This window comes from Apostichopus japonicus, chromosome 17 (assembly GCF_037975245.1).
Source record: "Apostichopus japonicus isolate 1M-3 chromosome 17, ASM3797524v1, whole genome shotgun sequence".
Taxonomy (NCBI): domain Eukaryota; kingdom Metazoa; phylum Echinodermata; class Holothuroidea; order Aspidochirotida; family Stichopodidae; genus Apostichopus; species Apostichopus japonicus.
This window is the reverse complement of record NC_092577.1, coordinates 23,593,768-23,617,568: the sequence shown is the minus strand read 5'-3', so window position 1 is coordinate 23,617,568 and position 23,801 is coordinate 23,593,768. Positions and strand designations below refer to the sequence as shown.

General features: G+C 39.9%; 1 protein-coding gene and 2 long non-coding RNA genes across 4 annotated transcripts; 1 reads left to right on the top strand and 2 right to left on the bottom strand.

Moving 5' to 3' along the window:
* Nucleotides 1–7,979: 7,979 nt before the first annotated feature.
* On the bottom strand, nt 7,980–16,959 carry LOC139984627 (uncharacterized). Of its 2 annotated transcripts, XM_071998580.1 has the most exons (7): nt 16,815–16,959; nt 16,365–16,466; nt 11,736–11,783; nt 11,031–11,156; nt 10,605–10,746; nt 8,757–8,894; nt 7,980–8,384 (listed from the first exon to the last, which is right to left on the bottom strand). In XM_071998580.1, exons 1-5 carry the CDS (start codon nt 16,878–16,880, stop codon nt 10,645–10,647), a joined length of 444 nt encoding a protein of 147 aa, XP_071854681.1. In that variant the 5' UTR covers nt 16,881–16,959; the 3' UTR covers nt 7,980–8,384; nt 8,757–8,894; nt 10,605–10,644. The 2 variants fall into 2 exon arrangements, with proteins under 2 accessions (XP_071854681.1, XP_071854682.1); XM_071998581.1 differs by lacking the exon at nt 16,365–16,466.
* Nucleotides 16,959–18,937, bottom strand: LOC139984628 (uncharacterized). The gene is made up of 3 exons (XR_011799125.1): nt 18,200–18,937; nt 17,254–17,857; nt 16,959–17,028 (listed from the first exon to the last, which is right to left on the bottom strand). It is a non-coding gene; the product is annotated as an uncharacterized lncRNA (long non-coding RNA).
* Nucleotides 18,938–19,894: 957 nt separating this feature from the next.
* Nucleotides 19,895–23,557, top strand: LOC139984743 (uncharacterized). The gene is made up of 3 exons (XR_011799173.1): nt 19,895–20,379; nt 21,172–21,281; nt 21,624–23,557. It is a non-coding gene; the product is annotated as an uncharacterized lncRNA (long non-coding RNA).
* The last annotated feature ends 244 nt before the right edge of the window (nt 23,558–23,801 follow it).

Below are 23,801 nucleotides of genomic sequence, written 5' to 3'. Positions count from 1 at the left end.
AGATACTTCTCATTGCGCAGCTGCAGGCGTGAAGTTACCTAGAATTGAAGTAAACATAGAACGCATACATTACAAGAGTAGTCTTAAACTGTAACAGAGAATAATTAATAACTGTGTTGACTACAGAGATTCATAGGTATATTACAGAAAAAAAGCAATCAATATACTCACTCGTTTGTTCATCTTTTGCCCAGATGTCATCTTTAACACTAATTATAGAGACTTTGACAATCAAGGGATTGTTAACTGACTAAATTGTAAAAAGGTACCGTTAAGAATCTACATAGCTACCACATGGTGATTTAATTGATGTAGATGCACAACAAACTGTCTGTTTAGGGAAGGTTTGTAGTATAGCCTTTGCAGTTTGTTTTTAGTATTTGAACTGACAGGTAGAAAAGCAACAGTCTGTGTGAATTTTAGGGTCAAATAATAAAGTCACCAATGTATACTTACACTGCCGATTTATATATCATATTCTTTAATATACGCCACCACAAAAATTAGGAAAACAAAAAGGATGCAACATATCACTGCAGACAGTGCTAACAATAATGAATCTGTGGAAAATCTGTGAAAATCAACAATAAAAACATTTGCTAAATATTATGTACAATATGGTTACTCCAACAATATGCCTATATAGTAGTTTCAAATACATATTCCTAAGAGATGACTTCTTCTTAACTTACCGTAATCATCATGCACCAATGAAACTTGATAAAATTATTTAATTATTAGTACTTGAACAATGCATAGACACCTCAAGTTCAAAGAAACCTAGCATATATGTCAAAAAAAACCTCTCCAAATACTTTCTCTTTTCTAGGGCTACGCAATTTTATCTTACAATTGGTTTGATTGGCTAGGCCTACCTATCCTACATCACATAAAGCCTGAGTTTAGTTGCATATTAGAGATGTTAGGCTACTAGTAATACTGTTAGGTCTAGTAATAACTTGCTTTACACTATATCCTAATAGAAAACAAGTAGCCTACACTGAATATAGCTTGTTAGGCCTGACACAGCTTATCCAAGTTACTTTCGGGTGGGTGTATTACTATGAAAATGGGGAAGAACCTACGGATGAAAGTCACATATACCTAGGGAATATCACCAAAATGGATTGAAAACAAGAAAAAGATATATCCTACCATTCAGTAATCTTCAAATGGTACTGTACGTTTCAGGTTCCCAGTTCCCACATGTTCAATGTCATGTATAGTGATGACAACATGGTCAAATAGTATTAAGCACTGCATATACAAGCAGACACTAATGTGTATTTGGCATTTTGGTATCCAACTGGGGAAGTGTGTTTGCTGCTGTAGTAGTCAACCGGGAAAAACGTGTGTATCTCTCTTAACCTGTTAACTGGGGACATGCGTCATCCGTGTGTATAAAGCTGAGGGCGCTATAGTAATCAGAGCTGAGACACCTACTGTATCTTTGTTAAACAAACACACCAGACATGCGGATTTGAAGTATGAAAGTGGTGAATTTTTTTAATCATTTAGAAAATTAAAGGAGGCACTTCTGCGATGTTGTGGATGGTTTTTGCACATTGAAAATGGGGATTTGACAAATGGGGATATCCCCATTTGGGGGTGTATATCCCCAGTTGGAAGGTGTGTATCCATACGATTATCCCCGATTGACAGGTCTTACAAGTACACACACACACGCCAACCTGACTGCATAGGTTCCTTTTGCTAAAGCAAGGAACCAAAAACCCTTTCCCGGTCAGATAATTACAGGAAATTAGTGTATGACAATGACCAGGGTGTCTTCTACTCCACGTCAAAATTTCATGTCGATGGGTACTTCAGAGAGGAAAGGAGGGGGAGGGGGGTGGTTGTCAAGAGGGAGTTTTCCAACTTTTGCACGTATGAAGACCACGTATTTCTATCGGGTCCTTTGGGACTACGTATCTCCCGAACGGAAGCAGATATGGACCTGGGAGTTGCAGATTTGGGCTCCTGGGCATCGATTACCCCCTGTGACGTCTTTTTCACGAAATCCATTTTTTGGGCAATTACGGGGTTTTCGGTGAAAATAATTTTTGTCGCAAAAACGGGCAATGTATATCTTTTCTGGTTGTTCTCGACACGCTGCTCACGAATCTGAAGTTTATTTTGGAATTGGGTGTTGTGTTGGGGCGTGAGGGGCCAAAAAATCATTGGGAGGGGGCACGAGCCCAAGTGGGTGTCTCCAAAAACGAACGAAATACACCTTTTCTGGTGCTTCTTGGGGCGCTGATTGTGAATCTGAGATTATTTTGGCGGTTCGGAGGCGTGGGGAGTGGTGGGCTCATTTAATGCCTTCCGGGCGTTCCATGGCGCACGCTACGGAGACTTTTTTGCTGACTGTACTTTTTCTGAAAATGACCCCCTACCACCCCGGAGAAGTGACACACCTAGGAGATTCATTCTATTTTGGAAAGGGGACACCATAGCGGTGGTACCCCGAAAAGATGGCCGTAATCGGACCACCCCAGTAACCATGGTAACGTTAAAAAATAGAAAGGTCGGGATTTTCCCGTACATAGTAACACTAATTATTATGACCTTTTCGGATTTTTTCGAAAATGCCCCCCCCCCTTACCACCCCGGAGAAGAGACCCACCTACAAGTTTCATCCTATTTCGGAAAGGGGACACCCTAGCGGTGGTACCCCGAAAAGATGTCCGTAATCGGACCACCCCAGTAACCATGGTAACGCTCAAAAATAGAAAGGTCGGGATTTTCCCGTACATAGTAACACTAATTATTATGACCTTTTCGGATTTTTTCGAAAATGACCCCCCCCCTTACCACCCCGGAGAAGAGACCCACCTACAAGTTTCATCCTATTTCGGAAAGGGGACACCCTAGCGGTGGTACCCCGAAAAGATGTCCGTAATCGGAACACCCCAGTAACCATGGTAACGCTCAAAAATAGAAAGGTCGGGATTTTCCCGTACATAGTAACACTAATTATTATGACCTTTTCGGATTTTTTCGAAAATGACCCCCCCTTACCACCCCGGAGAAGAGACCCACCTACAAGTTTCATCCTATTTCGGAAAGGGGACACCCTAGCGGTGGTACCCCGAAAAGATGTCCGTAATCGGACCACCCCAGTAACCATGGTAACGCTCCAAAGTAGAAGGGTCGGGATTTTCCCGTACATAGTAACACAAATTATTATGCCTTTTCAGATTTTCTTTCAAAGTGACCCCCCTATCACCCAGGAATGAAAAGTACCTACAAGTTTCATCCTAATTCGGAAGGGGACACCCTAGCGGTGGTACCCTGATAGGATGGCCGTATTCGGACCACTCCAGTAACCATGGTAACGCTCCAAAGTAGAAGGGTCTGGGTTTTCCCGTACGTAGTAACACTAATTATTTTGACCGTTTCAGATTTTGTTCAAAATTACCCCCCACCACCCCGGGGAAGTATCGAACCTATTAGTTTCATCCTATTTCGGACAGGTGACACCCTAGCGGTGGTACCCAGAAAAGATGGGGGAAATCGGACCAACCCAGTAACCATGGTAACGTATAAAAGTCGGTACTTTCCCGTATATAGAGTAATTTAGTGTTAGGCAGATAGGTTAATGATTTTTAATTAATTAACCGAATATGCGAATGAGCTGAAACTTTTATGACGTCATCAATAGGATGTAACGGAAGGGTAAAACATGTTTGAAGGTGCCCTCCCAAGTTTTGCACTTGGGGAGGGGGTCCCCCACCCCCAAAATTCACCCCCTCCAATTTTTACCAAAATGGCGCTAATTTGAAGAGGGGTTGCAGGGGTAGCTAAATATATTAATTTCGACACCCCCACCCCCGGGGAAGTATTTCTTTTATAATATTTTGTCAAGTCCCGGTGTCCATTTTTCGCCAGGTCCAGTTTGTCCATTTGTAGGTCCCGACCGTCCATTTCCAAGTCCCGGTCGTCCATTTCCAAGTCCCGGCGTCCATTTCTGAGTCCCGGTCGTCCATTGGTCCTAACCCAAGACATTTCCTCTGAATATCCTTATTTGCAGGAATGATATATTCAAAGTTCATGCCCAAAAAAGGTTAAAATCGTCTTATTATAGTTCCATGATGAGATATCCTTGATAGGTGTACACAAATATAATTAACTAGAATTACATGAAGGTGGGGGTAATTTTTCCAGGTTGGGGGGAATATTTCCTAGGAATAATGCCCACCCGGGGGGAATATTTCGTAGGAAATCTCCACCCGGGGGAAAATTTCCCAGGAAATATTCCCCCCGGAGGAGAATATTTTCAGGGGAAAAAAATCCTGTCACACCGGTATAGTCAACGTGATTTGGCCGTAGACATGCGAAGAGGTCAATGTAGGCTATTGCAATTTGTCATCGTCGTGACAACATAGTTTATTTGATTTATTTGTTTTTCCACAGAAGTACAAAGAGGAGGGAAGTCTATAAAGCTTAGCAAAGTGGAGGGCTCCCTAAAGAAAAAATTATTAATAAATACAATGTGAAAGTGTGTTACATAATATACACAAATTGTTGAAGGAAATAACTCATTTACATAATTGAATATGATGATAACAATTCCTTTTTTTAAACATTTCTGAAATGAATTCTTTGTAGCCTTAGATTTAACTATATTCCCTAATGAGTGCCATAACTTTGTTGCACGGTTGCGAAAGCTGAGTGTACCTAATTTTGTATGATAAAAGTTGCAATGAGCATTTGGTCTATTTCGGGTATTATAATTGTATAATTCCACATTAATTGTAAATAAATTATGAAAGAAAGTAGCCCGTGCCATGCTTTATACGTAAATACAACAAGTTGTAGCCTTATAGACCGGCAGCTCAGTGCACTTTGATCAAACGAACGAGGTACCAATATCTGAGTATTGGAACATTTGTGGAAAAACCCAGTATATCCAAAAGTGGATGTCTGCCGTGGTCGCTCTGCTGCATGTGGCCCCTGGGGCCGGTTAAAGGGGGCCCAAAAATGCATGTGATCAAACGAACGAGGTACCACTTGAAACCAATGTCAACTTAATGCATGAATGCCACATAGTACTGAATGGCCCATGCCAGACAAATTTTCTGCTGCAAAGGGCCCGCCAGACGGCCAAGAAGGGCCCCTAAAAAATGCATGTGATCAAACGAACGAGGTACCACTTGAAACCAATGTCAACTTAATGCATGAATGCCACAAAGTACTGAATGGCCCAGACAAATTTTCTGCTGCTAAGGGCCCGCCAGATAGAAACAATAGGTGGCCCAATGTGGCCCTATATATGGGTGTAAAGAATTGGATATATGTGCCTTGTAACATGACATTTGAAGCTCATGATTACATTGTTTCCAGCATAAATTGGAGTTACTGTACACAAGACCAGTGTTTTATCTTATTTAGCTATTCGCTGCTCTAAGCAAAATAAAGATAACACTTTTTGCACCTAAGCCTCTAAATATTTTGGGATTTGCCGGCCTGGGCAAAAATGACAGTTCCCCACATTCTAATTCTAACACTCTGAGGAAGAGTCTTGCCTGGCTTGGATCCACAGAACTACGGTTGGAAGAGCAAGAATGGGTGCCAGCCCTGACTGGTTGGAGGGACCGGCTCTCCCAGATCATCTATTCCAAGAGGGGGAACTGAGCGAAGATTTTCAAAGTAGCCGACCAGACGTGGCTTCCGAGTTTGATGCCGATGATTCAAGTACTGAACCATCTTGGAGTGATGACTCCGACAATGAAACATAGATTTGAGATTCCATTGTCTTTTTAGAATCAAGTTCATGGGAATACTTAATTTTCATAAACTTGCTGATTCTTTTGAGATCTGTCTGAATGGCAAATGCAGTGTCTTTTTACAATGCACACACTCCAGTGTTTAATTACTGTCAAGAGACATGAATTTTCAGTTCTTATACTTCGAACCTAACATGAGTAATCACAAAGTGATCTTTTGTTACTATCTTTGCCAATTATGATTTTAGTACATTTTAAACTAGCAAGATGACTTTCTTGAAAGGTAAAAGATTCCTTCATAGATGAAAACAAAAACCCTCATCTAGCATTCATATTTCTGAAAAATGGATGCCACATCTATTTGTTGGACTTCTTACAAGCTATTCGAATTGAATTAGTGTAATGATGGAAGATGGAGTAATATAGGCCAATTACTCATTTTATATTCTGTATCAAGGAATGGAGACATACGTGGTGATATCAGTATTTTTTGTTCAATCTTAGCATTTTAAGTCCTTTAAAGAGTGTACCTAGCATAAAGGTACATATACATTTCTATGCTTCAATTATGTATCTTTTAAAAACCATATTGGACAGTTTCAACCCAAACCTTTATCGTTAAGTACACGTTATAAAGCATTTTCACCATTGTTTGATAATTGTTTCTTTGTCTGAGTTTAAGATACAAAACAATCTCTGTTGTTCGACTACATGTATGTCTTAAGATGACACTTAAGCGTTGTTTGTCAAGATTTTAAACTTTGTAGATTTACAATGCTAACGTAAACACAGTGTTTTAAGACACACAATGATTTTGGGTTTGTTATTTACAATACATAAACTGATTTTAATCTGCTCCAGTGTTTCCAGCGAAACAAAGTAACTGCCAAGTTAAACACTGCTCACGATACAAAGAACTGACTGGATAAAAGGGGAAAAAATGGATAAAAGGAAAAAGAATGGATTTGAGAATGCATTATAACTGTCAGGATCTCCCCCAAAGACTGAGTTCGCGTCATTTTTGTTTGGCTCAATGAAATGTTTAGTAAGTGATACACCTACTTGTATACTAATCTCATTATTCCATTGGCCTATGTAGCGGGAAGGAATTTGAATAATTCAGGATGTTGTTGATGGTTATAGATTGGTTTCTTTTGGTATCTTAACTATTTAAACTGCATAATTTTTTTGACATGTGCTGGGCACTTTGCAGAAGAAAATTTGTATTGTATTCGCATTTCTTTACTCTGTGGAATGCTACAAATGTCATGTCACAAGGCACATATGATCTGCATCGATATACAATTCATTAGGCCCATATAGGGCCGCATTGGGCCACCTATACTTTCTATCTGGTGAGACCTATGCAGAAGAAAATTTGTCTTGCATTGGCAGTTCTTTACTCTGTGGAAAGTACCTTTGCATTTAATATTGGTTTTGTGTGGTAGCAACTATGATTGATCATGGCCCATTTGGGGGCCCCTTTTTTAGTGTGTCTGTTAGCCCGTTTGTAGCAGAAAATTTGAATGGCACAACTGCCACATTTATGTCCCTGATGCCTTAAGGAGCTTCTAAGCAATGCCATTCATGTCAATTACTCAATGTGCCATATTCTTGGAAGTAAGATTACGATTAAATACATCAAAATTTAAGTTCTCAGATACTGCTGACCTTGAATGACAAAAAAAATCCTTCTTTCAATTTCAATGACTCATCCACATACCAGATATAAGCAAGGTGCCCATTCAGCTTCCCTTCTTTACATACCTTGCTTTCAGTATTATCAAATTTAACCCTGCATACCACAAATGACGGTAAACCTACACATTTCACGTTGAAGAAAAAGGCTTCTTGTACTTTACATGGTGCATCCAAATATCAAAGACATCCGAGCTTCCCTGCTCGTGTAAGATTTTCAGATTTTGACCATTGCTGAACTGAATGTTGAATAGACTTTTTTTACTAATTGATTTGCTATAATATCCGTATCAACTCATTAAATTACTTTTCTTGTTCTTCATATTCTTCACTAAAATGAGCATCGGGCAAAGATGACAAACTTGAAGAACGGGATCGCAACACGCCTTCCTGGGTAAAGACTGTAATATGTTGTAGATTTTCCTGTATTTACACAATGTAACTTTTTCAATATGTATGTATACATCTATATAATATATTCATATCTATAAATATATGTAAAAATACATATATATATATAAATATATATCAGGGAACGCACTTTAATTGTTGTATATAGGCCATGCATGAAATTTTGGAAATGATACCGCCACCGAAAACAAAATTCAATCATATTGACTACACACCCATGCATGAAATGGTCCAAAAGTGCCATATTAGACATACCATGTGAAAGATTCTTCTGCCCCTGCACACATGTTACCCCAAACATGCAAGCAAGCTATAAATATTAGAAGTATATGTTTGTTGACATACCAAAAGATACTGAGAAATTTATTTTATTTGAATTTATATTTAGTACATCATTTATAATACCCACAATTGCGATATATTCTAAAGATGTCATAATTTATACAGCTGACTTACGTCTTGAAGATCTTCACCAATGGCTGTTATCAAGTCATCCTCCATCACAGGTAAGGTCACTTCCAAATCGTCGTCACTGTCATGAGTTTGCTGGTGAATACATGTCAATGTAAAACTGAAGTTCAAGAAGTGCCTTCAGTGTAGTTTGGGTGTTGTAATATGAGTATTGTTGTATTAATGCAATTCATCACTATATTAAATATGACATCTTTTCAAGTGCGCCTGTCTTGAAATATCATGTTTACAGTTTTCTTTTCTTATCCCAGGTCTTGAGAGGACCTTTAACATCATCCGCCCAAAAATTTCTCCTTCTTAATCATTGTGCTACATTGGTACCAAAATATGCTGTCCAAGCTTCTCTTCTAGCTCTGGTACATACATGATTTATCCCTTAACCCCTGTTGAACTCAAATGACAAATGACCATAAGTATATACAGTAACAATGAAATGAGTACACTTACGTTGATTACAGGAAAAAGTACTCCTGGGGTACCGGATGTTATTATCTGGTTTGTTAATGATGTGCCTGATGGGCCAGCTACTTGTGAAGGGCCATCTTCTTGGGGGTTTCCAGCTGTAGTTGGTTCTTCTGGTTCCACCTGCAGTGAAGTTGTAAAGGATGTTTGGAAACTGAACTTTAAGTCTCAAATCTGTTGGCACACTGAATAAGTAAAACCAGCTGCACAATTAACTAATGTTTTGAAAATTAACAACTTGCTAGGTATTTTTCAGGCCAGTAGTCAGCTCCAGCCTCCTGTTTTGTGATAAATTTATGTTTGAAACTAACATGCTTACTAAACTTTGTCTCATTTTAAAGGTGTCTGTACAGTCTGCAAACTTCAATCAAAATCTGCAACTCTGGCGTTGAGATTGTGCGCCAATCATACTGATGATCTACTGTATCACTGCTGTAGGACTACAGTCCTTTTTCATGTGGACTTGGATTATGCTTGGCCTAGGGATGTTTGGATTCGGACTCATCCTGGACTTGGGATCCCCTGAACTGGATTTGAGAGCCCTTGTCTGGGCATGTTTACTGATGTTGTATCATAAGGATATCAAATCGTTCCACTATTTTTATTTGAATTATTGAATATAAATGTCTTCTGTAACTAGTGATTGAGCAGCAACTAGGTAAACATTTGATTCTTCAATGGACCTCTTGGCTCACCATCCCAGACCAAGTTTATATTAGCCCCTGTCTCATTCCTTGTCCAAGAGTGTGAGAATGTCTATGAAAAAAGAAAAGTCTACATATGGGGAACACGCTTTTGTACACATGTAGTTTCATACATATAACATTTGAATGGTGATATACAAAAGTGGCTTCATGCTCATAGTAGATTATGGTCAAATGTTAGAAGTTGTTGAGAAGCTGCTGTGTCAAGGCAAATCCCGGAGTGCACAGAAAAGGAAGAAATGCCCATGTAAAAATAAAAATAACATGTAAATTTTTTAAATGAGTATTACGCAAATCAGATTAGAGGAATGGAATGCTAAGAGATGTAATTGTTGTCAAACATGATGACAATGTAAGGACAATTGAACTTTAAAATGTCAAAATAGAATAAATCAGAACACTATGACTGGTAAAAGTGTCCCCAAATGTACTATAGAAGAAAATATTAAATGTGAGGACACTATTTGTGTGGCCTCTGTGACTGATAGTAGTAGTAGTGACCTCACATGTACATAACAAGAGCACTTAAAACATGAGGACAATACAAGTAGCATACTATGACTTAGACAGGTAGCATCTCCAGATGTGCGTTTTAGCTGAAGTTGAAGCGAGCTTATTCTAATGATGTAAAGCGTACATGTATCTTAGTGAGAGAAGACACTGCAAGTTACAAGTAGACTATGTAACAGCAAGCTAGTTACAAAGATTTGAAATGTAAAACCATTTGACAGCAGAAAAATTTACTAAATGACTGAACTGATAGCTGGAGAGGATCATGTCAAGAACATGTCATGTAGGCCTATTACAGGTCACAGTGTCCTTATAGGGCAATGAATTACAGTACAATATTTTAAATGATGGGAGTGAGGGTGGTGAACCTTATCCATACAGTGTAATGAATGTGAACATACAGCAGTCATAAGAAAAAGACAACACGCATGATGTATAAATATGTATGTCACATAAGTATTACTGAATGCAAAGTGGTCACATAGTGGAAGGTTGCAAACAATTTATGGTACTCACTGAAATTTGATATTTTGCAGTAACTTCATACTTTAAACAAGTTAACAAATATGTCCCCTTTCAATATGCAACATAACCAAAGTTGCTTGCAATTAAAACTTACCCATGACACATTTACTAGGCATGATTCCTCCAGACCAATGTCAAGGTAGGGTGTTGGATGCAAAATTTGCTATCCGTATTATTATATTGATGGTGAAATTTTCTGTAGCATCTTGCGATGATCCAATCCAGTTGACCAAGTACTGAATGAAGAAAAAACAACACAAGAGTATATAAGGCATATATGTGGCATACACACAGGATTCAGCAAACAAGGAAAGCAATGATAATGCATGTAAATGAAGCTATTATGTATTACAATTTGGTTAGCACTCTGCAGTCTCTGCATGTGATCACTCATGCCATCTGCTCTTTCCTGACATATATATTAAATCTCGCCATATCTTTTGACACTTAGTCGCCATGTTCTTGGAGTGATGTATTATTAGAAATACCTCATATTGCAATTACTGATACATTTACTTACGGACACAGGATCCTCTTTTGTGAATTTTCTTTGTAGGATATCACCACTAGGGAGACGGCACTTGATTTTGAACCCATTCTCAGGTTCCACTAAGTTAGATATTGCACGGTGGCGCATTTCTCTGACCTTCAAAATGAAGTAATGAAACAATACACAAAATAAAATTGAAAAAATGCCTATGACATGACAGAAACAGTCAACAAATGAAAGCAACATAGCCTATTATTTTTAATCAGTGTTTGGGTGGGAATATAAAAATGCCCTCACTAGAAAGACATCATTCTGGTCATTCCATAAAGATGTTCTATTGCATTTTGCTAGTTCTATTAGAGTGCTTTTACACTAGATCCGGATCAGATCTCGAAGTCAGGATCTGATCCTGTGGTCGAGATCACGGCTGTAGTGTAAACGCAGTTCAGAACTGGATTTGATCCTCCTATTTTGATCAATGGCAGAGACCAGGATTTGATCCAGACGGCAAAATCAATTTTACAATGTAAACACTCCCGCATCAACAGTGCCCCAAGATATCCGGTGACCTCATTACATCACATGCATTCTCGCGTGAAATTCCAGTCCTGTATCATGCTTGTGCTAATTCCTACGTAAATTGAGTGCGTGTGGGCCGTGCATAGCCTAGTATTGTCACCCAAAGGCTGTCCCATTGTCTAACACTGAAATATCCCTTTATAAGCAAACACATACCTGTGCAAGATGACGTGATGTGGATTCACGTGTAGCTACCTGTTGTTCCTGAAAGTGAAGAAAGTTGCAACGGTCAAGTCATAAAAGCGTTTTTACAATCTAACACATCATTCAATTGGTATGTACATTATTGAATTGGTTCTGACACTCCCCGTGCTTGCATGAAGGCGTACCAGCGGATCGCCCCACCAAACTGCATGTATTGTACATGTATGTGCATATTGATGTTGCTCCAGTTATCAGTCTACATGTAGAATGCACTGTACTTTATGTATTAGGACTACCAAACTATGGGAATATCTTCACAAAATGAAAGAACAATTACTGGAACTTGGGATAATCTAGTACTTTATTATCCCACAAAAAAGCAAGCTGCATCTTTAGACATAACCGGCCTGACAAAGTTCAATGACCTCTGTCTATAAAGTCGCATGCACCCAACTGACACATACTTATTGGACCTGTTTCATACCCACCAGGACATATGTGGATAGATTTACTGCCATGGAAAGAATTTAAATTAAGCAACAACAGCACATTGGTATGAATTCAAATTAAATGTCTAATGAGAATCATGAAATATAATTGGACCATAATGGCAGTTAACTCGCTGTTTGCGTGATATTATTTATTTTATTCTACGGTTACTTGGGTAAAATGAGCAGCTATATTTGCTAGCTATCATTTGCAACATATTTCTTCAAAGAGCAGGCTAAAATCTTCAGTTGTCTGGATGCATGTGCACACCTGTTAATGTGTGACACTGTTTATTTGTAACCACTCATGAAGTGATACTATGCAACCTTTGAGTTGAAAATAATCTCTTTTACTATTGATTGGTAGTTTATAACCATGTTATCTTGTTGATGATTTCTTTCTTTTCCAACAAAATGCATTGTACATTGAAATAGGTTTGCAAATTAAACTTAGAGCTGACCACAATCAAAGAGTGTACATGCAGTGCTTAAAATAAATGAATGAAATGTTAACATTCAACAACAAAAAATAAAAAAAACTGTGAACTGTTGCACCCTGGTGCCATGCTTTTTGGCCCCTCTGTCTCCCCCCTCCCCCATCTTCTCCAGAAGTTAAAAGTCTGCTGTATATCAGCCCAAAATTAATATTGAATGAACCACTGGACCAACAGGTGGTCAACCAATGAGTTTAAAGACACGGTGATCGTAGAGCCGAAACGTGCCACCGGGACGAGCTGGTACGACGAGATGGGGGTACCGTCTCTAAAAAGGTCGGCCTCAAGCGACGACTCAGACGACGATATGTCGTCTACAGCTCGCTTGAAGCTTACAGAATCGTCGTCGGCGTAGTTTTGCGTCATTGCCCTCTCATGGCCCATACTTTTTCAGTTGCCACTTTCAACGTCAATGGCATGAGGGATCATCGCAAGCGCAGTCGCATTTTCCAATATTGTATTTCAATGGAAGTCGACTGCGTTTGCCTGCAGGAAACACATATTTTGGAAGAAGATGTCCCTCTATGGGCTTATGAGTGGGGTGGTGGGCTGCATGCTTCGTTTGGTTCGTCTTCATCCTGTGGCACTGTCATCCTTCTGTCACCTCGTCAGGCGGGTTTTGCCACTAGGGTGGAGACGGATCACGAGGGCCGATTGGTTTGCATTCTATTCAAGTATCCACAGGGTAACATCTCCCTTTGCAATGTGTGTGCTCCCAATCGGCCTTCTGCTAGACGAGAATTTTTTAACACGCTACCTTCCTTTGTTCCTGGTAGTGCACCATGTGTCATGGTCGGAGACTTTAACTGTGTCCCAGACTCGGGTCTTGACAGACTCGGGGCTTCTGTGTCTGCTAGTCCTGACGCTGGGATCACAGAATTGGACAGATTCACTTCGGCACACCATTTACCCGATGTCTGGAGGCATATGCACCCGTGTAGTACGGTGTATACGTGGATGAGGCCTAACGGAGAAGATGCCTCCAGGATAGATCGAGTGTATGCGCCCGTAAGTTTTAAATTTTCGGGTTGCGAGACGCTCAGCTGTCCGCTCTCTGACCATGACACTGTAGTAGCACGTTTTGTTTTTCCTTCCATTTTCCCCATCGGGCGGGGCCTATGGAAGCTTAACTGTCGGATTCTTGGCGAGGCAGAGTTCCGCCAAGGTTTCGAGACCAGGTACAAAGGATGGCAAACATTGAAGCCGGCCTTTGCTTCTACATCCCAATGGTGGGATGATGTCAAGTTGCGCATCAAACGCTTCGCAATTCAGTATTGCGTGACCCGCGCACGGCGTCGAAGAGAACATTTTTCGAAGCTGTGCGCGGAGGTGAAGTTTTGCGACCCTTCGGCTGTCATCGCTTTGCAGACCTATCTCGATGAAAAGTACCACGGTGCCCGCGTCAGGGCCCATGTCGAAGCGGTGGAAGCCGAGGAACGCCCTTTACTGAGGTTTTACCAGTCCGTAAGCTCATCGGCGTGTGACAGACGCGTCCCATCTGTGCGCGCTACTGATGGGACCGTGGTTAGTGACCCTCACGGCATTGTCCGCGTATACAAGGATTATTATTGGAGTTTGTTTACGCGTGGCAGTGTCGACTTGTCGGCACAGGCCGATTTATTGAGGGGAACCTCAAAAACCGTTCCCCACGATGTCAATGATATTTTGGGGGCGGAATAACCACTGTTGAGCTTTGGAAGGCGCTTTCGAAGATGAAGAATGGCAAGTCCCCGGGTTCGGACGGGCTTCCGAGGGAGTTCTACCGAACCTTCTGGGCAATAATAGGACCCGACCTCAGAGCCGTCTTCGAGGACGCCTTCCAAAACGGACTGTTAAACCAAAGTCAACGTCTGGGCATGATTACTTTGCTGCCCAAGTCTGGTGACCCCTTGGACCCTCATAACAAGCGTCCAATCACCTTGTTAAATGTAGACTACAAGTTGTTGGCTAAGGCTTTGTGCAACCGCCTTGCACTGGCTATGCCGCATCTTGTGGGTGATCTCCAGACTTGTGCAGTGAAGGGTCATTGCATCCAGCAGAACTTTTGGAAAGGGACTCAAGACTTGTTCCATTCGTTGTGCCAGGGGGTGCCAAAGTGAAGTGCGTTCAATATGCAGATGACGTCACGTGTGTTATTTCGAGTCTGGGCTCCTTTCGTGCCCTCTCGCAGGATTTATCTATCTTTGAGAGAGCTACCGGGCCAAGTTGAATCCGGAAAAGACAAAGGGCCTTCGCCTTGGTAGCTGGAGATACAGAGACTTACCATTCGGTGCATCGTGGTCGGATCAAAATATCAAAATTAATGGTATATGGTTCGGCTGTGATGCACCCTGTGATGTAACCTGGAACGAGAGGGCTGAGGTTCTTGAGAGCAGGCTCGAAACCTTTGGCACCCGCTGGCTTTCGATCCTAGGGAAAGTCACCGTAATTAATCGTTTTGTTTCGCCCATCTTGTGGTACCCGGGCGCGGTGTATCCAATTCCGCGTCGCGTCCTGGTGCGGTTGGAGAGAGCGATATTTTCATTTATTTGGTCGGGTGGTACAGAGCTTGTCAAAAGGGCGGTAATGTACCAAAAAGTGGAGAAGGGTGGGTTAGGGGTGGTTCATCTGGGAAGTAAATTAACCTTTTTGTTATTTAAGCAGTTGTTTGTAGCGGTAACTGACCCAGGGTTGCCTTGTTCATATTTTTTACGTCTTTGGGGCGGTTTGCACCTGCGTCGATGGGTCCCGGCGCTGTTTTGCAACAGAGAACCGCATAGTAGTACTCCAAACAGGGCGGTGCGTGTCATTTGCTCCGCTCTGATTGAGTTGCCCCCCTGTTGACCTGTCACAGCCGGCCCTCGTTCACAGTTCGTTGCAGGATAGGGCCTTGAATGCAATTTTTGTCCAGGGACGTCATTCTGCCGAAGTATGGCGTTCGGTGCATTCAAGGCTGAATGGTGGCAGGCTCCGTGATCTTGCATGGAGAATTGCACACGGTGCCTTGGTGACGAACCTAAAAAGATACCATTGGCGATTGGGTGATGGACTGTGCCCGAGGACCGGCTGTGACAGCTTAGAGAGTACCGCTCATGTTTTTTGGCATTGTTGCTTTGTAGTTAACTTATGGGAGTGGTTCCAGACCTGGACCGACCGTGTTACGGGAGACCGTTCATGGTCGGTAGGACATGGCTTTATTTTATATGGGGTAGACCCTCCAGTTTGTTCGGTTGCTGTTTTGCATCGCATTATTTTTGTTTGCTCTATTGTGAAAAAACATGTTTGGCGGAATAGATGTGATGTGGTTTTTAGGGGGAAATTTGCCAGTTGGCAGGCAGTCCTGGAGGCGATGAAGTCTGATATTCGCCTTCAGATTGAAGGCGATTTTCGCCGTTTATCTGGGGCTGTCTTTTTTTGGACGCTGGTGTGCTGGGGAGGGTTTTTTCGTTTCGCTCCGTACTGGTCGTCCTTTTGTGGTCGGCGGGCGTATGTTTTATTGGCTCGCTTGACCTGAGTTTCGTTTTTCAGAATGGGAATGTTTCGGTAGTGCCGTTTGGCCGTGACGTTTTATATCCCGCATGGCGGGTCACGTAAAAAGCACATTGCTAAGCAAACAGTGCAGGCTTATTTTAGACTGAGGTCATTTCATGGCCATGGAAGATAGATTAAGAAATAAAAACCTGGTTTCTGTTGGCAGCAAGGGACTCATTAAATTCCTCATCTTGCTGGCACATCAAACAATCTGCTCCATTGAGGGTCCTTGAACATACCTGACAAGTGGTCTATGATGGGAAAGTCACAGTGTAATTAAAACATACACAACTGAACATACACACTGCACACATATGTAGTCACTAGAATAGTATGGAAAGTCTTGGTCATGTATATGAAGTACTACATACCAGAAGAATATGGAATTTAATGGTCAGTGCATGATAATTTTAAATATCATGGTATTGATATTTGTAACTGTGTCATGTAAATAAGTTTTCATAAAGTAATGATCATTCTAAGGAATGGTTCTATGAATCAAACAGGTTTCAAATTGAATCCCACCACCACATTTCTGGAATTGTTCAATTTTATATTATGGAATATTGACATGGTTAGAACTTGAAGCAAATACTTACTACTGAATGTATGGCGGGTACAGATACTGGCAGAACATACAAACAATGTCTGCTTCTACCTTTCATTTCTGCTGGGCAGGTGCTCCCCTCGGTAAGATCAATTAATTCCCCCTTTGCATTGGCCCTTTTGAATGTAAGGTCCAACCCCACAGGAACTTTTTAAACTCATCACTATCCAGATGGGCTGGTATGGTGCATTCTCTTGGAAGATGTCCTGAAATAATGTATCATTTAAATTTCTGTCATAGATGGTACAAATAGAAAACTTTACATGTTGCCGTTGGAAGAGGGAATTTTTTTGCTACAAATAGCACACTACATGGTTTCTGTCCACTTGAATTGAAAGGTGAACTAATTAATATTCTATCATTATCCACATAAAACTGTACACAAATGTCGTCCAAGTTGCATAAAAGTCTGAAAATTAATTTGCACAAACCTAACCCAGCATTGGACAAGGCCTTCAGTGCTTTCCATGAAGAAGGCCTTGTTGTTGCTTTGGGATCCGACAAAGCGACGATCTTCATTTTATACGCCTTTGCAGGGCGACCACGTTTAAGCCTCTTCGTGGGGTGCCGACGCCCTGATGGTCGGGGCTCTCCCCGGTCCTGTGGTGCATGAAACCTGGAAGTGAGTAAATGGATTAAAATTGTTAGGCCAAAAAGATCACATACTGTACATACTACTGTATCTGTTTGACGAAATACATGTTTCCGGAGTGAGTGATCCACACCGCGAAAGTACGCTATCTTCATTTCCATAGTTGTGAGCTTTGTCGTCTTTAAATTGAAGTTATTATTCTGTTTACCTTGATATGATCCGAGTCGCTTAAAGTGTATTTCCCGCGAGTTGAGTTGTATGAGTGTTCACCAAAATCGTCTGCTGACAAGTTCCATGCCAACACGTTTATTTCTCCCGGTACGCTGTTCAAATTGTAATATTGAATACAGGCTTCCGAATCCACGGATTGTCACCTTCACGTCCAGCCTCCGCTTCGGACTGCGCACCCTGAGTGACCCTCTCAGTACCCGGTACAAAACACCCTTGACAAATAGAATATAAGAAAACCACATCCTAAAATGGAGCCAGGTATGATGCAATTAACCCCGATGTTTCAGAACTATCCACTGCATACTATAATTGTAAATTATGATTCATAAATCTTTAATAAATTAGCATCGCCGAAAACAAAATGGCGGATGCCAATGAACTTCTCAAATAAAACAAAATGGCGGCTCTAATATATCAAAGAATTGAAATACGAAGACCGTTTATGCCCTGCAAATGTTACCAGTGGGTCATTTGCATATCCATAAAATCTACTTAACATGACATAATTACAAACCTCAACCCCTACATACAAATAGCAAAGAATAAATACTTACAGAAAATGGTCGTCAATAAAACACATTTCCTAGCACCCTAACTATCCAGTTAACTTTATTGTTGAAACGTTTCCTCAATTTTCCTCTTCGACAAGGCAAAATCACCCTAGCCAGATTCTTGGCCCTTGGAAATCGTACACAACCGTACCGCCTGAGGTTCTGATGGTCAACTGCCGCCCAAAATCACCAATTCCTAAATCCACCCAACGTTTGGTGTTTGGAATGCTCAAAACCCGCTTTTCAGAGTTTAACCTTTTGTGTCCATGTACAGTCCCTTTAAGCCGGGGGTTGCTGATCGCCTCACTGACCACTCATAATAAGTACTTATCCTTAACGATTATATACCGTGCGACATTCACAGTGAGCTACAACAGTACAAGAGAAAATAAATTACACCCCCTGACAGCCTACTGGACCTTGGAATTGCCGCGGCAGTGCCAGTTTACGTGTCAATATTATAGAATCTTGTAGAATCTTGTTTTCACCAGCCAATCACAGATTTCGTAGCATAATCAAGTGTTACAAACATGTGTGTATGCCCATGTATAGATCAACCATTCTGATTCGTTACTTACCGCGATTATCTATCACGTCCGAAAGTATTGCGCTAAAATGTTATTATTGCAAAATATACGGATGCTGTACACAATTTCGCGAACGATTATATTTGGTCTCGCTAAGCGTTAACAGCAATTCTTTGTTATTATACATAATTTGTGATAAAGCACGCGATAAGTGGTTCACAAATCTTTACAACACATCACTACCACGTGTATTTATAAGAATAACGTGAATGTACATTATAATTACCGATCGGAGTTGTGCGATATACATCAGCGATGGTGCTCGGTGATTCTTTCAGCTGTTGAGCCCGAATGTGCTGCTCAGCAGTCATGGTGTGTTTCGCAACATTGTCCTTTTTTAGAGCACTCCCCGAAATCCCCAAAATGAAACTTCTGCTGAAGTTGCGAAGGCATCTCAGTTGTGGCTCGTATGACTGACATAGTCGGCATGAAACTTTGCCCAGCAAATCCTCTCCCCCGCCCGTCTCGATATTCATCTATATTTGGGATGGATCAAACTTGTTCTGCCACTGTTTAACTGTTGAAAGTTACCTTACTACGTAAATCCCAACGTTATTTATCAGCGAGCTATCGACTGTACATACAATATAACGTTCGCTATATTATGTGAGCTCGTAGTGGAAAGCACACTAACCTATCGTGTAATACACACTGCATTCTGGCTGTGTTAATTACGTAGCCAACATGCCGCGTGTGTACGTAGCTTTTTGTTGTCATAACGTTTCTATGCAAGGGTCGAGGCTGCATGCCGCGCGCATGGGTGTTGTTGTCAGGCGGGAGTGACCGACAGATGTATGGCTTCAGCTTAAACAACAATATACTTATTACGTGTTGTGTCAATGGGAATTGTCAGAACCTGGACATAACTTGAGAAAATATTTATTCGCAACTTCTGCGACGCCAAATTGAAGTTGATTCGCAATTGGCCATTCTTGGGTAGCAAATTGCGATGCGAACCCGGTTATTTCGTCCCTTGAACTGGGTCTTACTGGGTTATGCTGTACATGAGCTAGGTTCAACTGGGTTTGTTCAGGCCCAACTGAGTTTGAACTATGTTTGAACTGATCCAGTTGGGCTTCAACTAGGTTTCACTGGTTTTTGCACTAGTAGGTCGGGATGCAAGGCCCCAAAAGTCGACTTCTTGTGACCACCATCAGACAACTACCTTATATGCTCAGATATTATGTAGAAATATTATAGAAGTCTTGTCTCAAACTCGTCAAACGTAAAAGTTGCGCATTTTATAGTAATTTGAAAAAAACGAGAACAATATTTATTTTTTCACCATGATTGTAAGCCAACCAGCTTGCGCGTTTCACCCACATTTGGAAGGGGAATCCTCTCTTGACCAATCGTATCGCTCATTGCATTTCACCTTCACTGTACAAGATGGACGCGTACACGTCGTCATCAATGTCATCGGAAGCTGATGATTCTGAGGGAAAAACTTCGTCTTACTGTTTCATGCATGTAATCGAAACCCATGGAAGAGTTTAGAGTGTTCCACCCAATGAAAGAGTTAGAGAATCGTCCGGAAAGTGTCATCGCAACCACAGCAGACGGACTTCAATTTGACGATGTATGCACAACAACAAGGTAGGCTAGTAAAAATAGTATGGGCATGGCATGGGGTATGAATGTCTAGATGTGAAATTTATTGTTTTACTGCAATTTAGGTGTCATAAGTTGTATCTGAATTGCAAATTGCATATTAAAATTATTAATATTATGGGGATTTATGACTATGATTATGAGTATGAGTAAAATATAAATTATAAATATACATAATGAATAATGTCAGACTCAGACAATAGTGAGTCAATCAATGATTGAATGTTCACTTCCTACACAAAAAGTAGGTCTAACTCTAAGGTCTAGATCTCTCCTGATATGGTTATGTGTGGCTGCCAGCTGTGCAGAAGTACTTGGCAGAGTAGTAGTAGTAGTAGTACTACTACTGCTAGTCTACCATATATATAGTAAAAGTATGCTGATTGTTTTCAATTCATGTTGAATGATGTTGACTTTATCAACTTTTGTCTTGAAGGATTTTTCTCTTTTTAAAATTTGATTTGATTTAAAGTAACACAATATTATGACAGAGCCAACATTGTATCATTGTGTAACTTGTAAGCTGAAGTTAAGTTAAGCTAGGAAATTTGAGTTTTTGAAGTCTTGATCTATTCTTATCTCGTACTTAAAAAGGTAAGGTAGTCGGTGCTCAAGACGAATGAGGAGGGCATAACATAATGGAAAATATATTTCAGTAGAAAATTGGTATGGTAATCTTGATAGGGATTTCAAATTAGAGCTGTTCATAAGCACAGTATTGTTAATGCTTAATGGAAAAAATTATAATTCATTGATGTGTCCTGATTATTTACATAGAAAACGACAAGGGAGGGCAGGATACCACGTAGATTGATACCGGCACTTCTGTAATCTCACTTCCATCAGGCGAGCCAAGGACAAGGCGAAGAAAGCACAGATATCGAAAGGTAATATTTTTGGTATACATCTTATAGCACAGCTTATTTTACTTTGTAAAATTTTTCATATTATGTTACTTCATTCCTATTAAATTGAAAGTTACATTTATTTATGATATAAAGATTACACCATGGAGCACAGCTGTTAACATTATTTAACAGCAGCAAATGTAACTAGTGGTCATAAGTTTAACAATGATAACAAATTGCAAAAATATATTTTCTATGCTTTAGTATTCTTTGGATGTAAAATACAGGGTATCAGTTGAATGATGTTCACTTGAAATAAATATAGTGTCTCTGTATATTTCAGTATTGAGGCAAAGCTTTGTACTTTTACTACCTTCACAGAAGCTGATGAAGAAGAATCTAAAGCTGCAGGAAAGGGTCGATGTTCATGTCACAGCACAACATAACCTGCACCGATCTTTGCAGGTGCATCAATTGTCAAAATTCAGCTCAAGCAGGGCACAATATGGATGAGGAAGATACAGACAATGAAGATGAAAACTGAATGTCTGAAAGCTTATGTATCTAGACTCATTCATTCACAGTAATGTAAATTTGTTCTGGTCTGAACTTGTTTGACCTCTGGCATAATTAAGTTACCTGTGACCCCGAAATAACAATGAGTTCATTCAGGTCACTGTAGAGCATCTACCATCCAAGTTTGTTTACAAAACGGGCAAAAGATCGCAAAGTCATTCAATGTTTTGCAAGCGTTATGGATGGACCAACAACATTTGGATTCTTACTCTTTCTCCACCCACAATTTGAGCTGTATAAACACTCTATATATCATATTCATGTATAAACATTACTTGGGATGTACATTGTAGTGCACAAATAGTATGTCACTTTTCCAATAGCTTGTGGAGGTTAAAGGGAATTCTTTTATTTCGAGCTGTATTAACAGAACTTGTTTAATATTCAAGTATGAATAGTATGTCACTTGGTAGAGAATTCTTATATTTCGAGTTGTATTAATAGGAAACCAATTCACTTGTTTTATATTTATGTTTCAGAATCACTTGCGATGTAGGCAGCAAGAATAGTTTGTCATTTTTCCAACGACATGTAGAAGTGGTTAATTCTTATAGATGTATTTCGAGCTGTATAAACAGAACACCAATTCACTTGTTTTATATTTATGTTTCAAGATCACTTGCGATGTAGGCAGCAAGAATAGTTTGTCATTTTTCTAACGACTTGTAGAAGTGATTACAGTGCTCGTTTTTTACAGTGCTCGTTTAGAACTGAATTTTGGAATGTTCTGTCCTCAAACCTCAGCCATGAAGAAAAGTTGAAAACGTAAAAACAATAACTACATGCATTTCTTATGTGCCACATATGCAAGTTATGATAACAGTAATGTTATCAATATTATACAATTTGTAGAAGTGATAGAGAATTCGTATAGATGTATTTCGTGCCGTAGTAACAGAACACTATTTCACTTGTTTTATATTCATGTATCAAAATCATGTTTGATGTACTGCAAGAATAGTTTGTCAATTTTCTTGAGACTTGTAGAGAAATGGTACCTTTTTTACAGTGCTTGTTTAGAAATGAAAGTTGGAATGTTATGTCCTCAAACCTCAGCCATGAAGAAAAGCTGAAAACGTAAAAACAATAACTACATGCATTTCTTATGTGTCATATGTGCAAGTTATGATAACAGTAATGTTATCAATATTATACAATTTGAATATGATGATGCTTTTGTACTTGTTTGGATACTTTTTGTCATTCAGTCAAAATTATTTGTCTGCGATGTGTAGAGATGTTGCAGGAAGGGGGTTGAAGGCGAGAAAAGAAGATTGAGATAGAGATTAAAGAAACAAAGAGGGAGAGGTGGAGAGAGCAAAAGACAGTGAGTGCATAGAGAAAAAATAGAATGAGAGAGTCAGGGAGGGGGGAGGGGTGGTTGACATGAGAGAAAAATGTGGATGAAGGATACTTTGGAAAAGAGGATCAGAGAGGCAAGGAAAAGAAAAAGTTGTGATGAGCATACTTGTATAAACACAAAGCAACGATAGTTAAAGTAATTATTCTAATATTAATCAAAATTACTTCGCTAATTATAATAAAATCAAGATCTATATAATTTATCATGAATATCACTTTCAGGTTCATTATCAATATCTTTATTGTTTGTATTATTAAAAATAGTAGTTCATGTAGTATTATCATTTATTATTATCAGATCAGTATCAGCATAATCATCATAAGTATTGGTATAAATATTCCTTCTTAAATTAAAATAAGAAAAACATTTGCAATAACCCCCCCCAAAAAAAAACAAAATCCCTCGAATAGGACGTAAAGCTAAGTTCACACTTTATTCCTAACATGTAAATAACATAGTTCAACATCCTGCACATCACAATCCACAGGCATTGAGCTTATTTTCTCTATTTGGACTCAAGAGGGCGACAAACACAATTATGATTAATTAAAACTATGATTACTAATTAATGTGCAACTTTCACGCTTGACGAGTTTGTGTGGTTATTATTCATATTTTTC